The following is a 17,645-nucleotide window of genomic DNA, read 5'->3' as shown; positions in this document are numbered from 1 at the left end:
GAAAATAACAAGTGTTAGCCAAGATGTGGAGAAAGTGGAATCCTAATACACCGCTGTTGGAAATGTAAAATGGTACAGCCACTGTGGAAAAGTTTGGCAGGGGGCACCTGGGTGGCTCAGTCAGTTAAGCATCTGGTTTGGAATTGGGTCATGATCCCAGAGTCCTGGGATCAAGTCCCGCATTGGGCTCCCTGCTCAGCGGGGAGCCTGATTCTCCTCCCTCTGCATCTCCCCTGCTTGTGCTCTCTCACTCTCTCACTCACTCTAAAATAAATAAATCTTTAAAAAAAAAAAAAAGTCTGGCAGTTCCTCAATAAGTTAAATATAGAATATATAACCCAGCAACTTCACTCGTAGGTATATCCCCAAAGTACTGAAAACAGGCGTTCAAACAGAAATATGCACGTGAGTGTTCACAGCAGCACTATTCACAATAGCCAAAAAGTGGAAAAACCCCGGGTCAATCAACTGATGAATGGATAAACAAGATAGGGGATGTCCACACAGTGGACTATTATTTAGCTATACGTAATGAAGAGCTGGCACATGCCATAACATGGGGGAATCTTAGTAACGTTATACTAAGTGTAAGAAGCCATATACAGGGGCGCCTGGGTGGCTCAGTTGGTTAAGCAACTGCCTTCGGCTCAGGTCATGATCCTGGAGTCCCTGGATCGAGTCCCTGGATCGAGTCCCGCATCAGGCTCCCTGCTCGGCAGGGAGTCTGCTTCTCCCTCTGACCCTCCCGCTTCTCATGTGCTCTGTCTCATTCTCTTTCTCTCAAATAAATGAATAAAATCTTAAAAAAAAAAAAAAAAAAGAAAAAGCCATATACAAAAGGTTACATACTACAGAATTCTACACTTTGGAAATATCTAGAATAGGCAAATCCACAGAGACAGAAAGCAGATTAGTAGTTGCCAGGGTCTGGGGGAGGGGGAAACGTGGAGTCACTGCTTAATGGGTATATGGAGTTTTCTTTTGGGGTGAAAAAATGTTCTTGAACTAGATAGTGGTGGATTGGTTGCACAACAGCATCAATGTACTGTCACTGATTTGCACCCCTAAAAAAATGGCCAATTTTACCACAAAACATTATCCATTACGTATCTGAAATTCAAATTTAACTAGGCATTCTGTATTTTATCTGGCAATCCTAGCCCCGCTCTGCATCCTGCTCAAGGTTCCCCTTCTCTTCAAAGGTTCTCAAGGAACTGCCTCAACATTTGCAACCTGTTCCTTAACTCTCAACATTCAACAGGTGTGCAGTCTGGTTTCTGCCCTGACAATCCAATCAAACTGCTATTGTTAATGTCATCAGTGATGTCCAAGTTGCCAACTTTACTGGAGACTTTTGTTTTTGTTTTTTAAAGATTTTATTTATTTGACAGAGAGAGCCAGCGACAGCCAGAGAGGGAACACAAGCAAGGGGAGCGGGAGAGGGAGACTGAGCCACCCAGGCGCCCCGAGATTTTTGGTTCTTGCCATAACTGCTCTCTCCCTAGCAACCGACATGGTGCAAATTCTTTTTTTTTTTTAAGATTTATTTGAGAGAAAGAGAGAGCACAAGCAGGGGGAGGGGCAGAGGGAGAGGGAGAAGGAAACTCCCTGCTGAGCAGGAAACCCAACCAGGGGCTTGATCCCAGGACCCCAGGATCATGACCTGAGCCAAAGGCAGCCGCTTAACTGACTGAGCCACCCAGGCACCCAAATCCTCTCCTTTTTGCAATACTCTCCTTTCCCATTGGCTTCTGTGCAGTGAAAGGTTAACTCAGCAGGTTTGGGGTGTTCAAATCCTGCACATTCCAAAAAAAACCTGGCCCTTTGCCAGCTCCTTGGAGCTAATCTCTAAGCCTTTGGAACATCCTTCCTATTAAGACTGTCTGCATAGGGCGCCTGGGTGGCTCAGTCATAAAGCGTCTGCCTTCAGCTCAGGTCATGATCCCAGGGTCCTGGGATCGAGCCCCGTATCGGGCTTCCTGCTCAGCGGGAAGCCTGCTTCTCCCTCTCCCACTCCCCCTGCTTGTATTCCCTCTCTCGTCGTCTCTGTCAAATAAATAAATAAAATCTTAAAAAAAAAAAGACTGTCTGCATATATACCTGAGACCTTGGCCACACCAGACAGCCTACACTACCAATGTGATTTATGGTAGGAGCCTTGGGCCACGTCAGTTGGACCTCTGAAGGGGGCAGGGACTGGATAGCTAACTAAGGTCAGCCATGTGGGCACTCCATGCCTACTTGACTGACCCCCAATAAAAACTCTGCACAGGCTCCAGTGAACTATCCTGATGGGCAATATCAGTAAATGTTGGCAAACATCATTGCTGGGATGAAAGTAAGAGCTGCCCAGGGGTGCCTGACTGGCTCAGTTGGTTAAGCGTCTGCCTTCGGCTCAGGTCATGATCCCAGGGTCCTGGGATAGAGCCCCGCATTGGGCTCCCTGCTCCGCGGGAAGCCTGCTTCTCCCTCTACTCCTCTACCCTGCTCGTGATCTCTCTCTCTCAAATAAATAAATAAAATTTTGAAAAAAAACTAAAAAACAAAAAAAAAAGAGCTGTCCATGTGACTGCACTGGAAGAGGACAACTAAAGCTTGTGCCTGGTCTCTCCTAGACTCTACACTATGTGCCTCTTTCCTTTGCTGATTTTAATCTGTATCCTTTCATTGTAATAAACCATAACTGTGAGTATAACAAGCTTTTACGAGTTCTGTGAATCCTTCTAGTGAGGGTGGTATGGGGCCCCTTGACAAACTTGTTACCATTTTCCCTAAGTCTGATTATCTCCTTTTTTTGTCTTTCCTCCTGGGTCCCCTTTCCTTCGCCCTCCCTATAAATGCTGGTATTCTACTCTTGGTTATCTTCTCTCCCCTGCTCCACAACTGTAATAACATCCTTCCCACCTATCCCAGGCAATTTCATTCACTTGTGGTTCTGATTGCCACCTGTCCTCATACCCATTTGAGACTCCAGCCTGGATATTTCTGCCTGGAAGCTCATCTTAGCATGACCAGGTCAGATTAACCCTCACCCCAACACCTTTCCTGCTTTGGTTCCAGTTTTAGTTTCTGACTCCCTATCAGTGTAGTAGGCACTAAAATCCTCATTCCCAGGGCACCTGGGTGGCTCAGTTGGTTAAGCGTCTGCCTTCGGCTTGGGCCATGGTCCCAGGGTCCTGGGCTCAAGCCCCATGTCGGGCTCCCTGCTCAGTGGGGAGCCTGCTTCTCCCTCTCCCTCTGCAGCTCCCCCCACTTGTGCTCTAATAAATAAAATCTTAAAAAGAATAAAATAAAATCCTCATTCCCTAATCAACCAATTAGCCAGTCTTGCTTTTTTCTGCTTCCAAACATCTCTGAAACTGAGACTTTCCATTCCCATAGTTCTGGCCCTCATTAGCTCTCACCTGAGCTCTTGCACACATCTGTGAAATATTATCCCTAATATATCTCATGCATCCCTACCCCCAATCTAGTTCTATCCTTTTTACCTAACAGTTCTAAAACATGAATCTGCCCAATTATTCCTACTGAAACTCCTTTAGAGGCACCCCAGCCCCTGTAGACTTAGGCTCTTCAGCAACGATGTAAGTTGTGACTCAGATCCACTCTCTCTCTACCCACACCCTCTGCCTTCTTTCCACCCCAACTCTTCAGCAATGCCCAACCACTCTAAATTCCCAGACCATATTCACTAAACATTATCATCTCTATGCCATGACCCATTCTAGGCACTATAGGTAAACTAGTTAACTAGACACAGTTAACTCAAAGGGCTATCTTCCAACAGGGGAAACAGTAAGTAAACGGAGTAATTTCTGATACTGCTGAGTGCAGTGAGGAAAATGAAGCTGAAGATGACAGAGCACGATCAAAAGCCAATGGGGATATTGTTTTAGCATGGGCAGGGAAATGGCCTTTGGGAGGAAACCTGAATAATGGTGGCAGGGATCCTTTTTAAAATTCTCAGACCCCAAATGTTTACAAGGTTACTTGTATTAAGTTGCTTACATACATACTGGATCTATATACACAGAATCTGTATGTACAATCTCTTTAGCTTATGGCTCTAATACAACCAAACCTAAAGCCCACTAGACTTCCAATGCATTTCCTTCTTGTCTGAGCTACTTATCATGAAAAACATTCTACCTGGTCATCAGATTTGGGAATCACTGGCTCAAGAGGCACTCATTTAATTCTACTCTTCTAAGTCCAATATTAGGGAGAAAACATTCGAGGGGAAGGGTGGGGGGAGAGTTTATGCAAGAGAAGTAGAAACGCAGAAGAGGGGGGCTAGAGGATGACATTAAGCTCACTAAATCTGAAATGGCTCTTGTAAACAGGAAGAACCAGCAACTAAGGACAACCAACCAAACGTCAATGCGAATGAGATTTTAATTTTAAAGGGAGAAGAAAACATGCATGGGGGAAAAATCCTGAAATGTAAATGAAACTGTAAAAGATTCTTATTTTACTTTATTTAAGTACGCTCCACATCAAACGTGGGGCTTGAACTCCCATGGGGCTTGAACTCCCATGGGGCTTGAACTCATGACCCTGAGATCAAGAGTCACATGCTCCACCGACTGAGCCAGTAAGGTGCTCCAAAAGATTCTTATTTTAAAACAAAGTATATGAAAACCATTTTCAAAAAATTGGCTTTGAAAATGTCTGACTACACTTTTTTTTTTTTTAAAGATTTTATTTATTTATTTGACAGACAGAGAGATAGCGAGAGCTGGAACATACACAAGGGGAGTGGGAAAGGGAGAAGCAGGCTTCCCGCAGAGCAGGGAGCCCGATGTGGGGCTCGATCCCAGGACCCTGGGATCATAACCTGAGCCGAAGGCAGAGGCTTAACCGACTGAGCCACCCAGGCGCCCCTACATTTTTATCTTAAAAATTCAAAATCATCGTGAGGGAAGGCCAGTCAAGAGAGTAAGAAAAATATGATAAGAATTACTTGAAAATAGGGCACATTAAGAGGTTTATTAGTCACCTGCACAAACTAGCAACAACTTGTCCAACTGGGCCAGGTTACAATTAATTCACAGTAACACTAACTTCACTCTGCCGTAGACAAAGAGCACAGCTAAGTCTCCTCAACAGAGGATTTTATTACCAAACCTATATTCTGGCTTTTATAACGGTTTCCCAACACCTTGCACAGCGCACCTCTGCAGCATTTATGAGTAACAATGTCCCTGAAAGCCCTTCAGAGAGCAGAGGTGAACACCTTCTCATGGAGGAACATCAGCTTTTCTAAGCGAGTTCGTTTCAGGAGTGGGAGCCATTCCCAGTGGAATAACTCGACCACACGGTATCCGAGCTGCTTCAACTGTCGCCTCTTCATGTTGTGCAGTCCAAGCAGATCCCTGGAACCATAGCAGTATTGGTTCTTGTTTGTCAACTGAATAGCCAGCCTCACTTGTGGGGCCTGCACGCAGGCTGGGGGATGAGGGCCCGCCATCTTCATGGCCCCCAATCTGTCTGCCACACTGTCAGGGGAGCTCCCCAAATGTATGGCCACCTTCTCTAATTCCCTTGCCTGCTGCTCAGTCTCTGACTCAATTTCTCCCTGGAAGTGCGCTCTTGATTTCCCTTTTAGTAGCTGATTCATCAAATCATCTGTAAGGCTGACTCCCACGTGCTTCAGCCTCAATCTGGCTTCATCTTCAATTGATACGGCTTCTTTGTTAAATGGTAATGGCTTCAAGTTAACATCAAGCTGGACCTCTAAGTCAGAAGATCGGGTATGAGGCAGAATCATATGGTGTTTGATGTACTGGGGCCCACCCAACATGTTCTCAAGTAAAAAGAGAGCTTCTAGGAATTCAGGCTTTGAGCACATATCCCTCCTTGCTAAATTCCACAGCATTTCTGACCCCTCTTGCTGAAGGTGAGCACTAAGACGATTGCCTCTGTAATCTAGACACTCAATGCCAACCGTACCATCAAGAGTATACAACTCCTTAGTGAGTTCGAACTTACTTCTCTCCTGAGCTAACCTGATGAACTCTGGACTCAAAGCAAAGTTGATGAGCTCTAATGGAAAGTACTCAGAAAATGCCAGGCCCAGCAAGCAGGTGAGCAGGTGTTCTGGGTATCGCTTGAACTCAGGCATCTTTCTGTGAATCTCATTTATCAGACTAGAATAAAACTCTTCTGTATTGGGTGGCTTGTAATTCAGAGTTCCAAATGACCACAGAATCTTGGCTACATCCTTACTTCGACAGTATGCCACCCTAGGAGGCAAAGAAGCAGCCACAGCATTCATTAGCCCTTCATCCAGGATGCGTAAGGCTGAGCAAGCAAGAGTCAGGTGCATGACACCCTGAACTCCTAGAAAAGGAATTCGTTGAGGAGCAATCTGGCCAAATTGCTTCATGAAATTTATGTGATCCACGTGAGTGAAACGGAACATTTTGAGAATATTCACTAAGGCATAATTACTCAGATGCTGCATGTCGGCACAAGCCAAGTCTCCAAGTTTCCGCATGACATATTCAGAGAGACTACTACTTGATTTAAAGAACCCCAAACAGATTGTACCAATCTCCTCTAAATTGATCAAATCTATATACTTGAGAATCAACGATTCCAGTTTTTGCATGAGGTCTTGGGGTACCTGGCGACTTTCACCTATAATATAAATTAAGTGAATCAGCTGGGATAAGGATAGATCTTTCCAGTGTAAATTAAGATAACTAAAAAAGATTTTTAAAAACCGAGGTACTCTGCGGCCCAAGTACCGCCAGAGGTCAGCCACCAAGAGAAGCTGATCCAGACTCATCTCCCACACCTTACTGCAAAATCTGATTTCACACACATCGAGCACTGAATGGGAGTAAGGGATTCCTAAACCGACAAAGGCTTTCAAAATATTGATCAGATCTGGGACTTCAAAGAGCTGTATGTTTTTCACACTCAGCTGGCAGAGCAAAGCAAAGCTGGTACTGGACAGCACAACAGGACGCTGCTCTGCAGGCAAAGAGCTCAGCTTACAGAAATAATCAGCAATGACTTGAGGCTGGAGATTATCTTGATAAACTGTGACTTTGTGCAAAATTAATTCACCTTCTGAAACAGAAAGGGGCTGACAAGTCTCCGATCTGTTATAGCTGTGCAGCTGGTACTCTGGTCTTAGCTGGAGGAAACCTCGGGGGTCTTCAAAGGAATCAAACATTTCTATATCGTCTTCAACAACTCCCGCGGCCCCGGGTGAGCCCGGCTTCAACGTGCTGGCCTGAGAGGCAGAAGCCCTGCTGGATTCTGAACCTGGGAGGGCGCTGCTGGTTGTCAGGAGCCTCCGAGAAGAGGAAGCACTATGAATGTTCTCAACTTTTTTGGCAGGCCGGCAGAGGCTGCTGTGTTCTGCAGGGTCCTGTCCCCCATGCCGGGCGCAGCTTCCCACAGTCCAGTATGTCACACTCTGGGTCGCACTGTAGGCAAAAGGATGGCAAAACGTTCGGTATCCTAAAGGTTTTAACAACTTGAGGGTGGCTGCCGTTCTGGGGTCAGTACCGATCGTTCTGGCAGTCAGAACACAGTCCTCACGGGTTTGTCTAGGCAATTTCTTGTTTGCATGGCGCTTGATTAGAGCTGGACGGGGAGGCGTTCCACAGAAACTGCCTGGAAATCTTCGGCAGATCGCAAGAGCCATGGGTCACAAATGACTGGGCCAGAATTGGTGCCAGATACTGAAAAAAGGGTAGATGAAGAATAAGTGGCTTCCACCTATCACAATACCAAAACGCACACATTTTAAGAAAGGGATTAAGCTACACTGCTGTCCACTCAAGTAAGTTCCATGCTAGTGAATGCCCAAACCACAAGACAGCACACATCAAGGATAAACTCCTTATCCTTGGTATCAAGGCATAAAGGGCCCACTTGGAGAATAAGAACGTTGGTAAAACTGTTGTGCTAACTCCAAAAGTAAAAAGTGGGATCTGGTGTAAAGTTTAATTACGCCCACGACAACCCTCCTTGTTCCTAAGGTATGAAGCTCTTGATGACGGGATTCTGTTCTAATGCTGCTCCTACACCTTTTAGAAGATGTTCGTCTCCTCTCCAGGTGGCTTATCAGATACTGAATCGCTATCACAGAGCAGTCACGCAATTGGAACGTATACTCAAAAACTCATTTTGGTGGGAGAAGGCAGAAGGCTGATGCACTCTGCTCACTGTCGATTCACGGGTGGGAAGCAAAAAGCATCTCGAAGTTGGGCTCGGGGTTCAGGGAACACCAGGTCACACGTCTGCCCTGCTGACGTGCGAGGGAGGAGCACAGCTCTCCTCTGGGGGCGGCTGGTTAGCAATGTGGCCAGTGAGTCAGATGCTGACGACCCTGCCTCTGAGCAGCGCAGGTCCCACTGTCCCCCCCAACAGTCGAAGCCCTGAGAGGCTACGACACTGACTCTGCTATCCTCCTGCTTTCTCTAAAGGCTTTTAGCTTTCCTTCCACTAGAGAAATGCCAAAGCCTGACAAGCAAAACCCAGTGAGCCCTGAGCTGCCAAGATGTGGACCAGATAGGGTTGTTGCTGCGCATGATCCCTTGCAGGTTCTGAGGGTGCCAGACTGACTTTCTGAACTCCCTGCCCAGCTCCCTGGTCAGCCCCTTCCCTCCAGAGCCCACAGCAGGAGAACCAGGCGGCCACAGGGCCGGCCAGCGGCTTTGTTCGGGCAGTCCAGCTATACAGGCTTCTCTGGACGGCAGGAGTGCATGCTTTAATTTCTTTGTGAACCAGAGGAGAATTCTATCCCATTAAATCTTTATACACTTAGTTCTTTACTGTGGCCTGTGGACCATTCTGTCCACTAAGTTTCAATCTATGGGTCCAGATACTACAGACCAGGTGTCAGCAAACGACGGTCCACGGGTCCAAATCTATCCCTCCACCTGTTTCTTAGGTAAAGTTTTATGTGAACATAGCCAGGCCACACATTACATATTGTTTACACCTGCTTTCTCACTACAAGAGTAAAACTGAGTAACTGTGGCAGAAAAATACATGGCCTGCAAAGCATAAAATATTTACTATATGGCCCTTTACAGAAAAAGTTGGCTATAGACGATTAGTTTATGCCTATGAATGCAGATGGCCAATTTTTTAAAAATTAGAAAACATTAGGAAAATAGTACTGAAATAACTTTTCCTTTAATAGTTAGAGATAATTGAAAATTTATGCCTCAAAATAGTCACTAGGAATCTCAACCAATATTGCACCACAGGCATGCTAGGAACAAAAGAGAGCAAGTAACAGAACTCTCCAGTTGACAGAATAGGGTTTGTTTTTTTTTTTAAAGATTTTTTATTTATTTTTTTTGGAGGGGGAGAGGGAGAGAAAGAGAAGGGGGGGCAGAGGGAGAGGCAGAGAATCTCAAGCAGACTCTGCACTGAGCACGGAGCCCCACCTCACAACCCTGAGACCATGACTTGAGCTGAAACCAAGAGTCCAACACTTAACTGACTGAGCCGCCAGGGTGCTCGACAGAATAGGGCTTTTAAGAAGACCTGCTTTAGAACCTGGAATCTACATTTGGCTCAACAGAATTTGCAATTAAAACCATAAACCGTTCAAATCTGTAGACTTTCATCTCATCTTGGGAACTAGTTTGAAATAACAACAACAACAAAAGACAAAACATTTTTTTACAAAATAACTGTGCTCTAAAGAAAAAACTGGTGCCTGGCTGGCTCAGCTGGTAGAGTATGCGACTCTTGATCTCGGGGGTTTTAAGTTCGAGCCCCATATTGGGTGTAGATTACTTAAAAATAAAAAATCTTAAAAAAAAAAAAATAAAGCAAAAAACTGAAAACAATTCAAATGTCCACCTGGAAGTAGAGGCTGGTTTATAGAATAAGTGTGTGGCAGGCATCAACGTGAGAAAAAGCACATACAAATACACAGGACAAACAGAACAAAGGAAAGTAATTATATAGCTTTTTGGTGGGGAGACTTTCTGTTATATCTTTGATAAATTAACTTTTTCCCCCTTTTTATTGGCATTGAAACCGTTAATACAGAAAAGTATACGAGTTTAACAAATGCCTTTATAAATAATTTTAAAAGCCCATTAAATAAATTACTTCAATAAATACTACTTAAGAGTACTTTTTTTTTTTAAGATTTTATTTATTTGAGAAAGAGAGACACAGCGACAGAGATAATGAGAAGAGAGCATGAACAGGGAGGAGAGGGAGAAGCAGGCTCCCGCTGAGCAGGGAGCCTGCCGTGGAGTTCGATCTCAGGACTCTGAACTCATGACCTGAGCTGAAGGCAGACGCTTAACCAAGTGAGCCACCCAGGCGCCCCTACCTAAGAGTACTTAATGAAATTACTGTGCATGGTCCTCAAATGAACAAAAAAACCATTTGGAAAATGGAAAAAAACCATTTCCTCAAACATCAATGTTTGAGTGGTATCGATTCTGTATTTTGAATTAATGTGGTTCTTTTTGATTTGCAAAAATACAGGTTAAGTCCCAAGATGGAAAAAACAACAGCCACAATCATCTTGGGGCCTCCTCTGTGCCAAGCCTAGTATGTGCTTTTCATTTATTTATTTTTCTTGTTTTGTTTTTTAATTTTTTAAAAGATTGTATTTTTTTATTTGAGACAGAGAGAGACAGTGCACGAGTGGTAGGGGGGAGGGAGAAGCAGACTCCCTGCTGAGCAGGAAGCCCTATGCGGGCTTGATCCCAGGACCCTGGGATCAGGACCTGAGCCGAAGGCAGATGCTTCATCAACTGAGCCACTCAGGCGCCCCTAGTATACGCTTTTTAAATCTGCATTAGTTCCAATCCTTACAACCTCTCTGTAAGCTAGGTCTTACTATCTCTATATTGTGGATGAGGAGAAGGACACTTCACAAGGTTAAGAAACCTGCTGAAGGTTACACAGCTAAGGGATGGAGTGAGGTTTGACATCAAAGACTGTCTTGATTCCAAAATCCACAGTGCAGGTGTATTCTAGACAAGAAGAGTCAGATTCCAGACAAAGAAGTGGGGAGGACCCTGAACAATCTACAGGGTTTCCAGACGCCAGGGAACTGGAGGGTTAGAATGGGTGAACTCAAAAGCCCCTCACCTCTAATACGGGCAAACCTCGGATGTAGTGTTGTTCGGTTCCAGACCACTGCAATAAAGTGAGTGTCATGATAAAGTGAGTCAAAGGAATTTTCTGGTTTCCCAGTGCACATAGAAGTTATGCTTATACCATACTGTAGTCTGTCAAATGCACAACAGCATTATGTCTAAAAAACAACAGACATATCTTAATTATAAAATGCTTTACTGCTAAAAAATGCTAACCATCATCTGAGCTTTCAGCAAGTCATAACCACTGATCACAAATCACCACAACAAATATAATAATAATAAACATCTGAAATATTGCAAGAATTACCAAAATGTGACACAGAGACAGGAAGTGAGGAAATGCTGTTGGAAAAATGGTACCAACAGACTTGTTTGACACAGGGTTGTCATAAACCTTCAATTTGTAAAAAAACACTCTCTCTGTAAAGTGCAATAAAGTGCAAAATGAGCTATGCCTGTAGTCTAGGATCCGACCTATCACTATGGTTAGTTTATACCGCTTACAAAAAGAACAAAGAGAAGATCTCAAAGACCGAAATCTACAGGAAGGAATGGGTATACAAGATACCCCGTCATCGAGGTAAGGAGAAGTACCATAACTGAAGACCTGGAAGTTGGCAGGAGAGATAAGGGATCCCGAATTCAGGGCTCAACTCAGGAGAGAAGCAAAAGGAAACCCCAGGAAAATGATGAAGATCCCAATACTGGAACTGTGAGCAGACATAAAGAGCAACCAGTTCATGCCAGAGGAGGTAAATATTACCAAGGAGAGAGGTTTATACTTCTAAGGAATAATCTGGGGACGGACAAGCAATTGTAGACAGAAAACCAAGCCAGTAACAACAGTGACAAAAATTATTAACTCCAGGAAAACAAAAAAGTTGTGTAAGACAGAAAATGGTTCCCTGCTCAGCTATGAATATTTACATAATCTTACTGATATAAACCTTGAATATCAGCTTAACCAAAAATTATGAGCAAACTATATATGGAGGATGCAGGGAGGGGAAGAGGAATAGGGGAGGCTGGGTAGTGAGGCCCAGAGCCTCAAAGCCCGTAATAAAGAAGTCAAAGATTTTATAGATATAGATACTTCCTAGAAATCAAGAAACAGCAACACAAATACATTATTTAGAAATAATGCAGATTTAAAAAGCGTATACTAGGGGCGCCTGGGTGGCTCAGTCATTAAGTGTCTGCCTTAGGCTCAGGTCATGATCCCCGGGTCCTGGGATCGAGCCCCACATCGGGCTCCCTGCTCAGCAGGAAGCCTGCTTCTCCCTCTCCCACTCCCCCTGCTTGTGTTCCCTCTCTCGCTGTCTCTCTCTCTGTCAAATAAATAAATAAAATCTTAAAAAAAAAAAAAAATTAAAGAAAAAGAAATATACTGATAAATGCCAAAAGAAACAAGAGTGGAAAGTGCCTCCACAGAACAAAAAAGGAGGGAAAAAGAAAGGGAATTAATATTTAGTGTTATAAGTTCCATCAAACTACTGGACTGTGTAAACCATGTCCAACTTTGACAAAAATTAAATTTGCCAAATGCATGTACTAACAGGAAATTAAGGTAGTCTTCAAGAAGACAGCGTTCAAAGAAAGTAACCTTAAGTTTCAAGGAAAATGTTGAAAAGTTTTTCTAGTCCAAGCAATTCCTACTGTCTATAGAACTTCCTTATGGATGCCCAGTAACAGAAATGATGACAGAATAAAGAATCGTAGAAGCATGCAAAGCCAACTGCAAATGGCAAATAGGAGCTACTTACTTTTCCACCATGCAACTTTTAGCATAACTGTTGAGACACCATATCTACATATATAGGTCTGAAATAAAATCACTTCAGAAGTCTGGTCTTGAGTACTGTGGAGAAGGAAAGGAAAGAAAGAAAGGGAAGATAGAGAACCCATAAAGCAGAACAGTGAGGAGAGGCTGTCAGCTGTGTTTGCCCAGACAGAGAAAACACAGCTGAGTTTGTTAGTTCCTCCTTACTTAAGGACTCCCAGGGAATCCATAAGAAAGACGGAAAGGGAATACTACGAGATGCCCAATCAGTAACTCCTGACACCTTCTCTAGAGGTTCAAAGACATGTGACATCAGCACAAAGCTCCTTTCCTAGTTTAAGTGTATAAACTAAACTATATGTATATTCTCCTCCCCATCTCCTCTTTAGGGGACCTAACAAACCAGAATGGAGCCTCAGAGACCCCTGGCACTGCCCAACCGCCCTGAATGATGTGATTTCACAGGAGTGAGGCCTCTTACCTTTCCACCTTCCCGGTACAGGTCTGAGCAAAGTCGAATAGCTTCGTTTAAACTACAGTCCAGAAGTTAGAGGAAGGGAGCCAGACGGAGGAAGACAGCCATGCTAACTGTAGATTAAGTATATGACACTCTCAGCATATCCAATTCACCAGTTACTGGATCTCCTCTCTTAATTCTGATTACTGTCCTTTTGCTACAAAGGTTTAACCCCCTTATGTCCTGATAAAGTTGCCACAAATAAATGGATACTTCAAATTCTAATCTTGTCTTAGCAAATAATTTGTTGAGTAACCCTGAGAATTAAAACAAAAAACTAAATTTCTCTAGGTGTTGAGAGTCTACAAAACTTTTATGCCCCTGGTGAGGGCTTAGAGACTGACCTAAGGACCCTTAGCTGTTAATGCAAATGCTAACTGGGCTAGACTCTTCCGTGCTTCGGTTTCCACACAGGAGCAGAGCCTACAAGAGAGGGATCTACTACTACCATGAAGGTCAAACACTAGTGCTAAGGTGTTTAGGTCAAGGTAAGTATCACCCCGAGTTAAGCCAAACCAAAACCAAGTCTAACAGACCATCCCCTCCACTCTGTTCCAGTTTGCACTTTTTTTTTTTAAGGGAGGGAGAGAATCTTAGGCAGGCTCCACACCCAGCACAGAGCCCCACCCAGGCTCGATCTCACAACCCTGAGATCAGGACCTGAGCCGAAAGCAAGAGTCAGACGCTTAACCGACTGAGCCACCCAGCCACCCAGGCACCCTCTAGTTTCCGTTCTTATTGGAGAAAACAGCACATCACAATTATCTGTGAAACTTTTTTTTTTTTTTCAGTTTATATAGCCCTCTCCTCCCCTTCTCTAAGCCTCTGCTATCCCTCTATCAGAATGGCAAGAAGGGCCTGGGTAGATACAGTCTGACAAGACCCCACAGATGATTCTGTTAGAGCCACCGCTCTTAAAGGATTCACAACACTCTGTCTTTAGAAAATCTCTGGGTTTAACACAGAGAGCAGGCACCCATGTCCTCTCAGCCCGTTGAGAGTGGAGCTACTAAAGGAATGACCAAAGCCTTGCAAGCAGAGAGAAATATCTGCATCCAAAGTCATGTCAACTGGTCAAATCAACCAAATACTTGGTTTTATCTATTCTAGCTTTGCAAGGCTGAGCAGTACAGTTTTTCAGGCAGTTGAAGGGGAAACTTCAGAATTCTCTGATATCAAAGTTGACGTATCTGCATGACGAATGACAAGACCCTGTTGGGAATCAGAAAAGTAACGGGGAATGAATGGGGAAGAAAATCAAACTGTCAAATAAACTAGGCCTGCACAACTGCCAAAGGCCTCACTGTCTCTGCTGTATTATGCAACACTGAGTCTTCAGATTTTATTTTGGTCTACTAGGCAGCAGCGAACTCATCCCAGAGCTTGCCTGAGGCCATTCAGAGCAGTGAGTTGGAGAATCTGGTTGTGGTAAAGCAGCTGTTCTTACTACTCACAAACTGTGAGCAAGGTGCAGAAAACAGGACTTAACATGCCAGCTGCAACAAATGACTAGAGCAGGGAACACCAGACACACTGGTGCTAAAGCACTTGGCCACCAGCTCCACAGCATGAAGCGCTATTCGAGGGTTTACAGTGAGTGAGCAATGAAGCATGGTCTGAGGAAGTGGATGAGTTAACTGGTACAAAGAGGGCCCAAAGCTCCCTGGGTCAGGACAGAAGAGCTGTGTCATGATTTGTACGGAAAGAGAAAGGGCAATTATTTTTCTTATCTCTGGAGAGGAAAGGGAGGAAGACATCGATAATACCCTTAGGGCTGTGCAACTAGAAACCGTTCTGTTAAAAATGGGGACTAGATATACATCGTATTGATATTTACTGAAGACTCAGGTTGACCCAGTACTAAGCAAAATACTGTAGCATTTTGCGGCTCAAATTGTGGCCTGCGGACCAGCGGCATCAGGCTCACCCTCACCTGGAAGCTGGTCAGGAATGCATAACCTCGGACCCTACCGCAGACCTACTGCCACAATCTCCAGATCCCCGAGTGATCAGCACGCACGTGAAAGTGTGATAAGAAGTGCGGCAAAACACCTCACTGCATTCCCCCAACAGTCCTGCGAGGCAGGCAGTTATGATCTCCGGCTCCCAAAGGAAACGTCAAGGTTCAGACGAACCGTTTGCCCAAGGTCACAGAACTCTGGAGTGGCGGGGTCGCCGAGATGCTGCCTAAAGCGGGCCTGCGAAAGGAGTCCGCAGCCGGGCCCGGAAGCGCGGAGCCCGGCCTCGGCGCGTGCCCGGCCCTGCGCCGCCCAGGACGGGAGAGGCGGGCCAAGCGCCAGGCGGGCAGGGAGCGGGAGCGGCCGCCGCGACCTCCTCCCCGGGCGCCGCCACTCACCTGAGCCTGGCGAACGCGGGCGCCGCAACACCAGACCCCGGATCCCGCGGGAACGCCGCGCCACCACGACTCCTCCAGCAACACCCGGACCTCACAGCCCCACTTCCGGCCAACTGCCCGCTACTTCCGCCTGCTGCGCTGGTGACGGGTGCGGCCGAGGCCCAAAAGACTCTGTCAGCGTTTTCCAAGGACGTTTTCCAGTGGAGGACGTTGCTAAGACGACGCGGGAGTCTAGGACCTGCGGAGGGGAAACAGCGCCGTGGATGGACCGCGCTGGAAGTCGCTGAATAGCCCAGACACTGGTTCGAATCCCAGACCGCCACTCAGGGTTTTATAGCCTTGGAGAAGTCACATCAACTCTCTAAGCCTAGTTTCTCAACTGTATGGTGAGGATAATCACGCATCTGTAATAGAGGAGCATCTGTGAAGTGCTCTCAGGAGAAGAGTTAGTGATGGATAGCCGAACCAGTTAGGAGAAATGGATGTGAGGAGTTGGAGCTGGAGGAGGCCTGTGCATATGCTGATGAGCAGGGTCATCATTTACCTCCCTGGGTAGAGGGGCTCACACCTGAGCCGCTATCAGCAACTAGGCAAGGAAGAGCCCCTCCAGGAGGGCCTGGTCCCGGACTGCTGTTCTGGGGGAAACTTGAGCACTGCCGGTTGGGTTTGTCATACCTTGTCAGTGCCTTGGTTGCTGGTCCACCTATCCTAAGTGCTGCGAAGGAGACTTGAGAACTGACGCTCCTTTCAGGGCACCATCTTGTCAGGGAGACAAAAACCAATGCAGGGAGGACACTTTACTGCAAATGAGGTGCAAGCCTGGCATCCCAATTCCTGAGCTCTGCGGAGGGCAGTTTGCCTGATTCTCTCACTTGGACCAGACAAGAGCAAACATTCCTAGTTGCTAATTATGACTCTCTTTGCCAGAAGAACCCGGAGAGAGCAGAGGACCCATCCCCAGGGGATGAACCATATTGCTCCTAGGCAGCCATGACATTCCTGTTCTTTGCCAAATACTCAATTTCCCAGCCTCCCTTGAAGTGAGAAGAGGATGCAACTCAGTTCTGGCCAACAACATTTAAAGGGAAACGTCCTGGCAGGATTCTGGGAAAGCTTTTACCTTCATGCTAAAGTAGTGTGGCCTCAATCGCTTCATGGAGCTGTGGCAGCCACCTTGTGGCGTGGAGGAAACTACATGCTAAGGATGGGAGAGTAGGAGAATGAAGTCTTATGTCCTTGATGAACCACTACCTATGACAGGATGCTTGTGACCAGAATTGTCAGGTGAGGAAAAATAAACCACTTTTTTAAGGTCTTGTAAATCAGGTTGTTGCTTGTAGTGGGGTGCATTCTTGACTGGGGCGGGGGGGGGGGGCTTTGTAAAGATGAAAGGCAGTTATCATAAAGGACAGCACTTATCCCCAAAGGACAGCTCCCTGCTCACAGCACTCTTGGGTCCATTCTGCCTTTGGGGCTTCACCACTAATTACAACCTTGTTCTCAAGCTTCATGTTTTTGTCTTCTGTCCTCAAACATTGGCCAATCACTGTAAGGTGGCTCAGGACACCGCATCTAGCTGTCCTGCACCACCTACCTGCCTTCCAGCCAGCAGCCTGGTGTCCAGATGCTGAGTTAGAACCACCTTGAAACCCTTCAGGGTGACAATCCGAGCTGAAGAGAAAGCCCCATCGGGCAGAAACTTGGAACGACTCCTCCTGGGCGACATGGAGGAGCTTGGGCTTTGGGCCAGCCTTCTCGCACGGCCCAGTGAGCACCTCCGGTCTCGTGCCTCCTCTGGGAAATCTGTTTACTCCAGCTTTGCCCTCCACACCCCCCTCACCCAGGCTTCACCTCCCAAACCTGCAAAGACACAAGCAGGCCAAAGAA

At 45.8% G+C, this 17,645-nt stretch overlaps 2 protein-coding genes across 11 annotated transcripts in view; both read right to left on the bottom strand.

The window, feature by feature from the left end:
* UBOX5 (U-box domain containing 5) overlaps positions 1–15,878 on the bottom strand; it is a 38,158-nt gene extending 22,280 nt beyond the window's left edge. For 3 of the 6 annotated variants that reach the window (XM_036093183.2, XM_036093188.2, XM_036093189.2), the window contains exon 1: positions 15,759–15,878. The gene's annotated coding sequence lies outside the window, so the exon portion shown is untranslated. Of the gene's footprint in view, positions 1–7,077; positions 7,213–12,868; positions 12,966–13,366; positions 13,477–15,758 lie in introns of those variants that run through there. The other 3 variants (XM_036093185.2, XM_036093184.2, XM_036093186.2) reach the window with 3 other exon arrangements.
* Positions 4,971–15,862, bottom strand: FASTKD5 (FAST kinase domains 5). Of its 5 annotated transcripts, none has more exons than XM_078057019.1 (3): positions 13,367–13,479; positions 11,095–11,142; positions 4,971–7,700 (listed from the first exon to the last, which is right to left on the bottom strand). In XM_078057019.1, exon 3 carries the CDS (start codon positions 7,661–7,663, stop codon positions 5,216–5,218), a length of 2,448 nt encoding a protein of 815 aa, XP_077913145.1. In that variant the 5' UTR covers positions 7,664–7,700; positions 11,095–11,142; positions 13,367–13,479; the 3' UTR covers positions 4,971–5,215. The 5 variants fall into 5 exon arrangements, with proteins under 5 accessions (XP_077913145.1, XP_035949065.1, XP_035949066.1 ...); XM_036093172.2 differs by lacking the exon at positions 11,095–11,142 and adding an exon at positions 12,869–12,963 and having other exon boundaries at positions 13,367–13,409; XM_036093173.2 differs by lacking the exon at positions 13,367–13,479 and adding an exon at positions 12,869–12,932.
* Positions 15,879–17,645: the final 1,767 nt, after the last annotated feature.

Source organism: Halichoerus grypus, chromosome 10 (assembly GCF_964656455.1).
Source record: "Halichoerus grypus chromosome 10, mHalGry1.hap1.1, whole genome shotgun sequence".
Classification (NCBI taxonomy): Eukaryota; Metazoa; Chordata; class Mammalia; order Carnivora; family Phocidae; genus Halichoerus; species Halichoerus grypus.
Note: the sequence above shows the minus strand (reverse complement) of the source record. Positions and strands in the feature narration are given on the sequence as shown.

What these genes read in the sequence shown, in the direction of transcription:
- FASTKD5 (XM_036093174.2), bottom strand. Translation starts at nt 7,663, where the DNA reads ATGGCTCTTGCGATCTGCCGAAGATTTCCAGGCAGTTTCTGTGGAACG.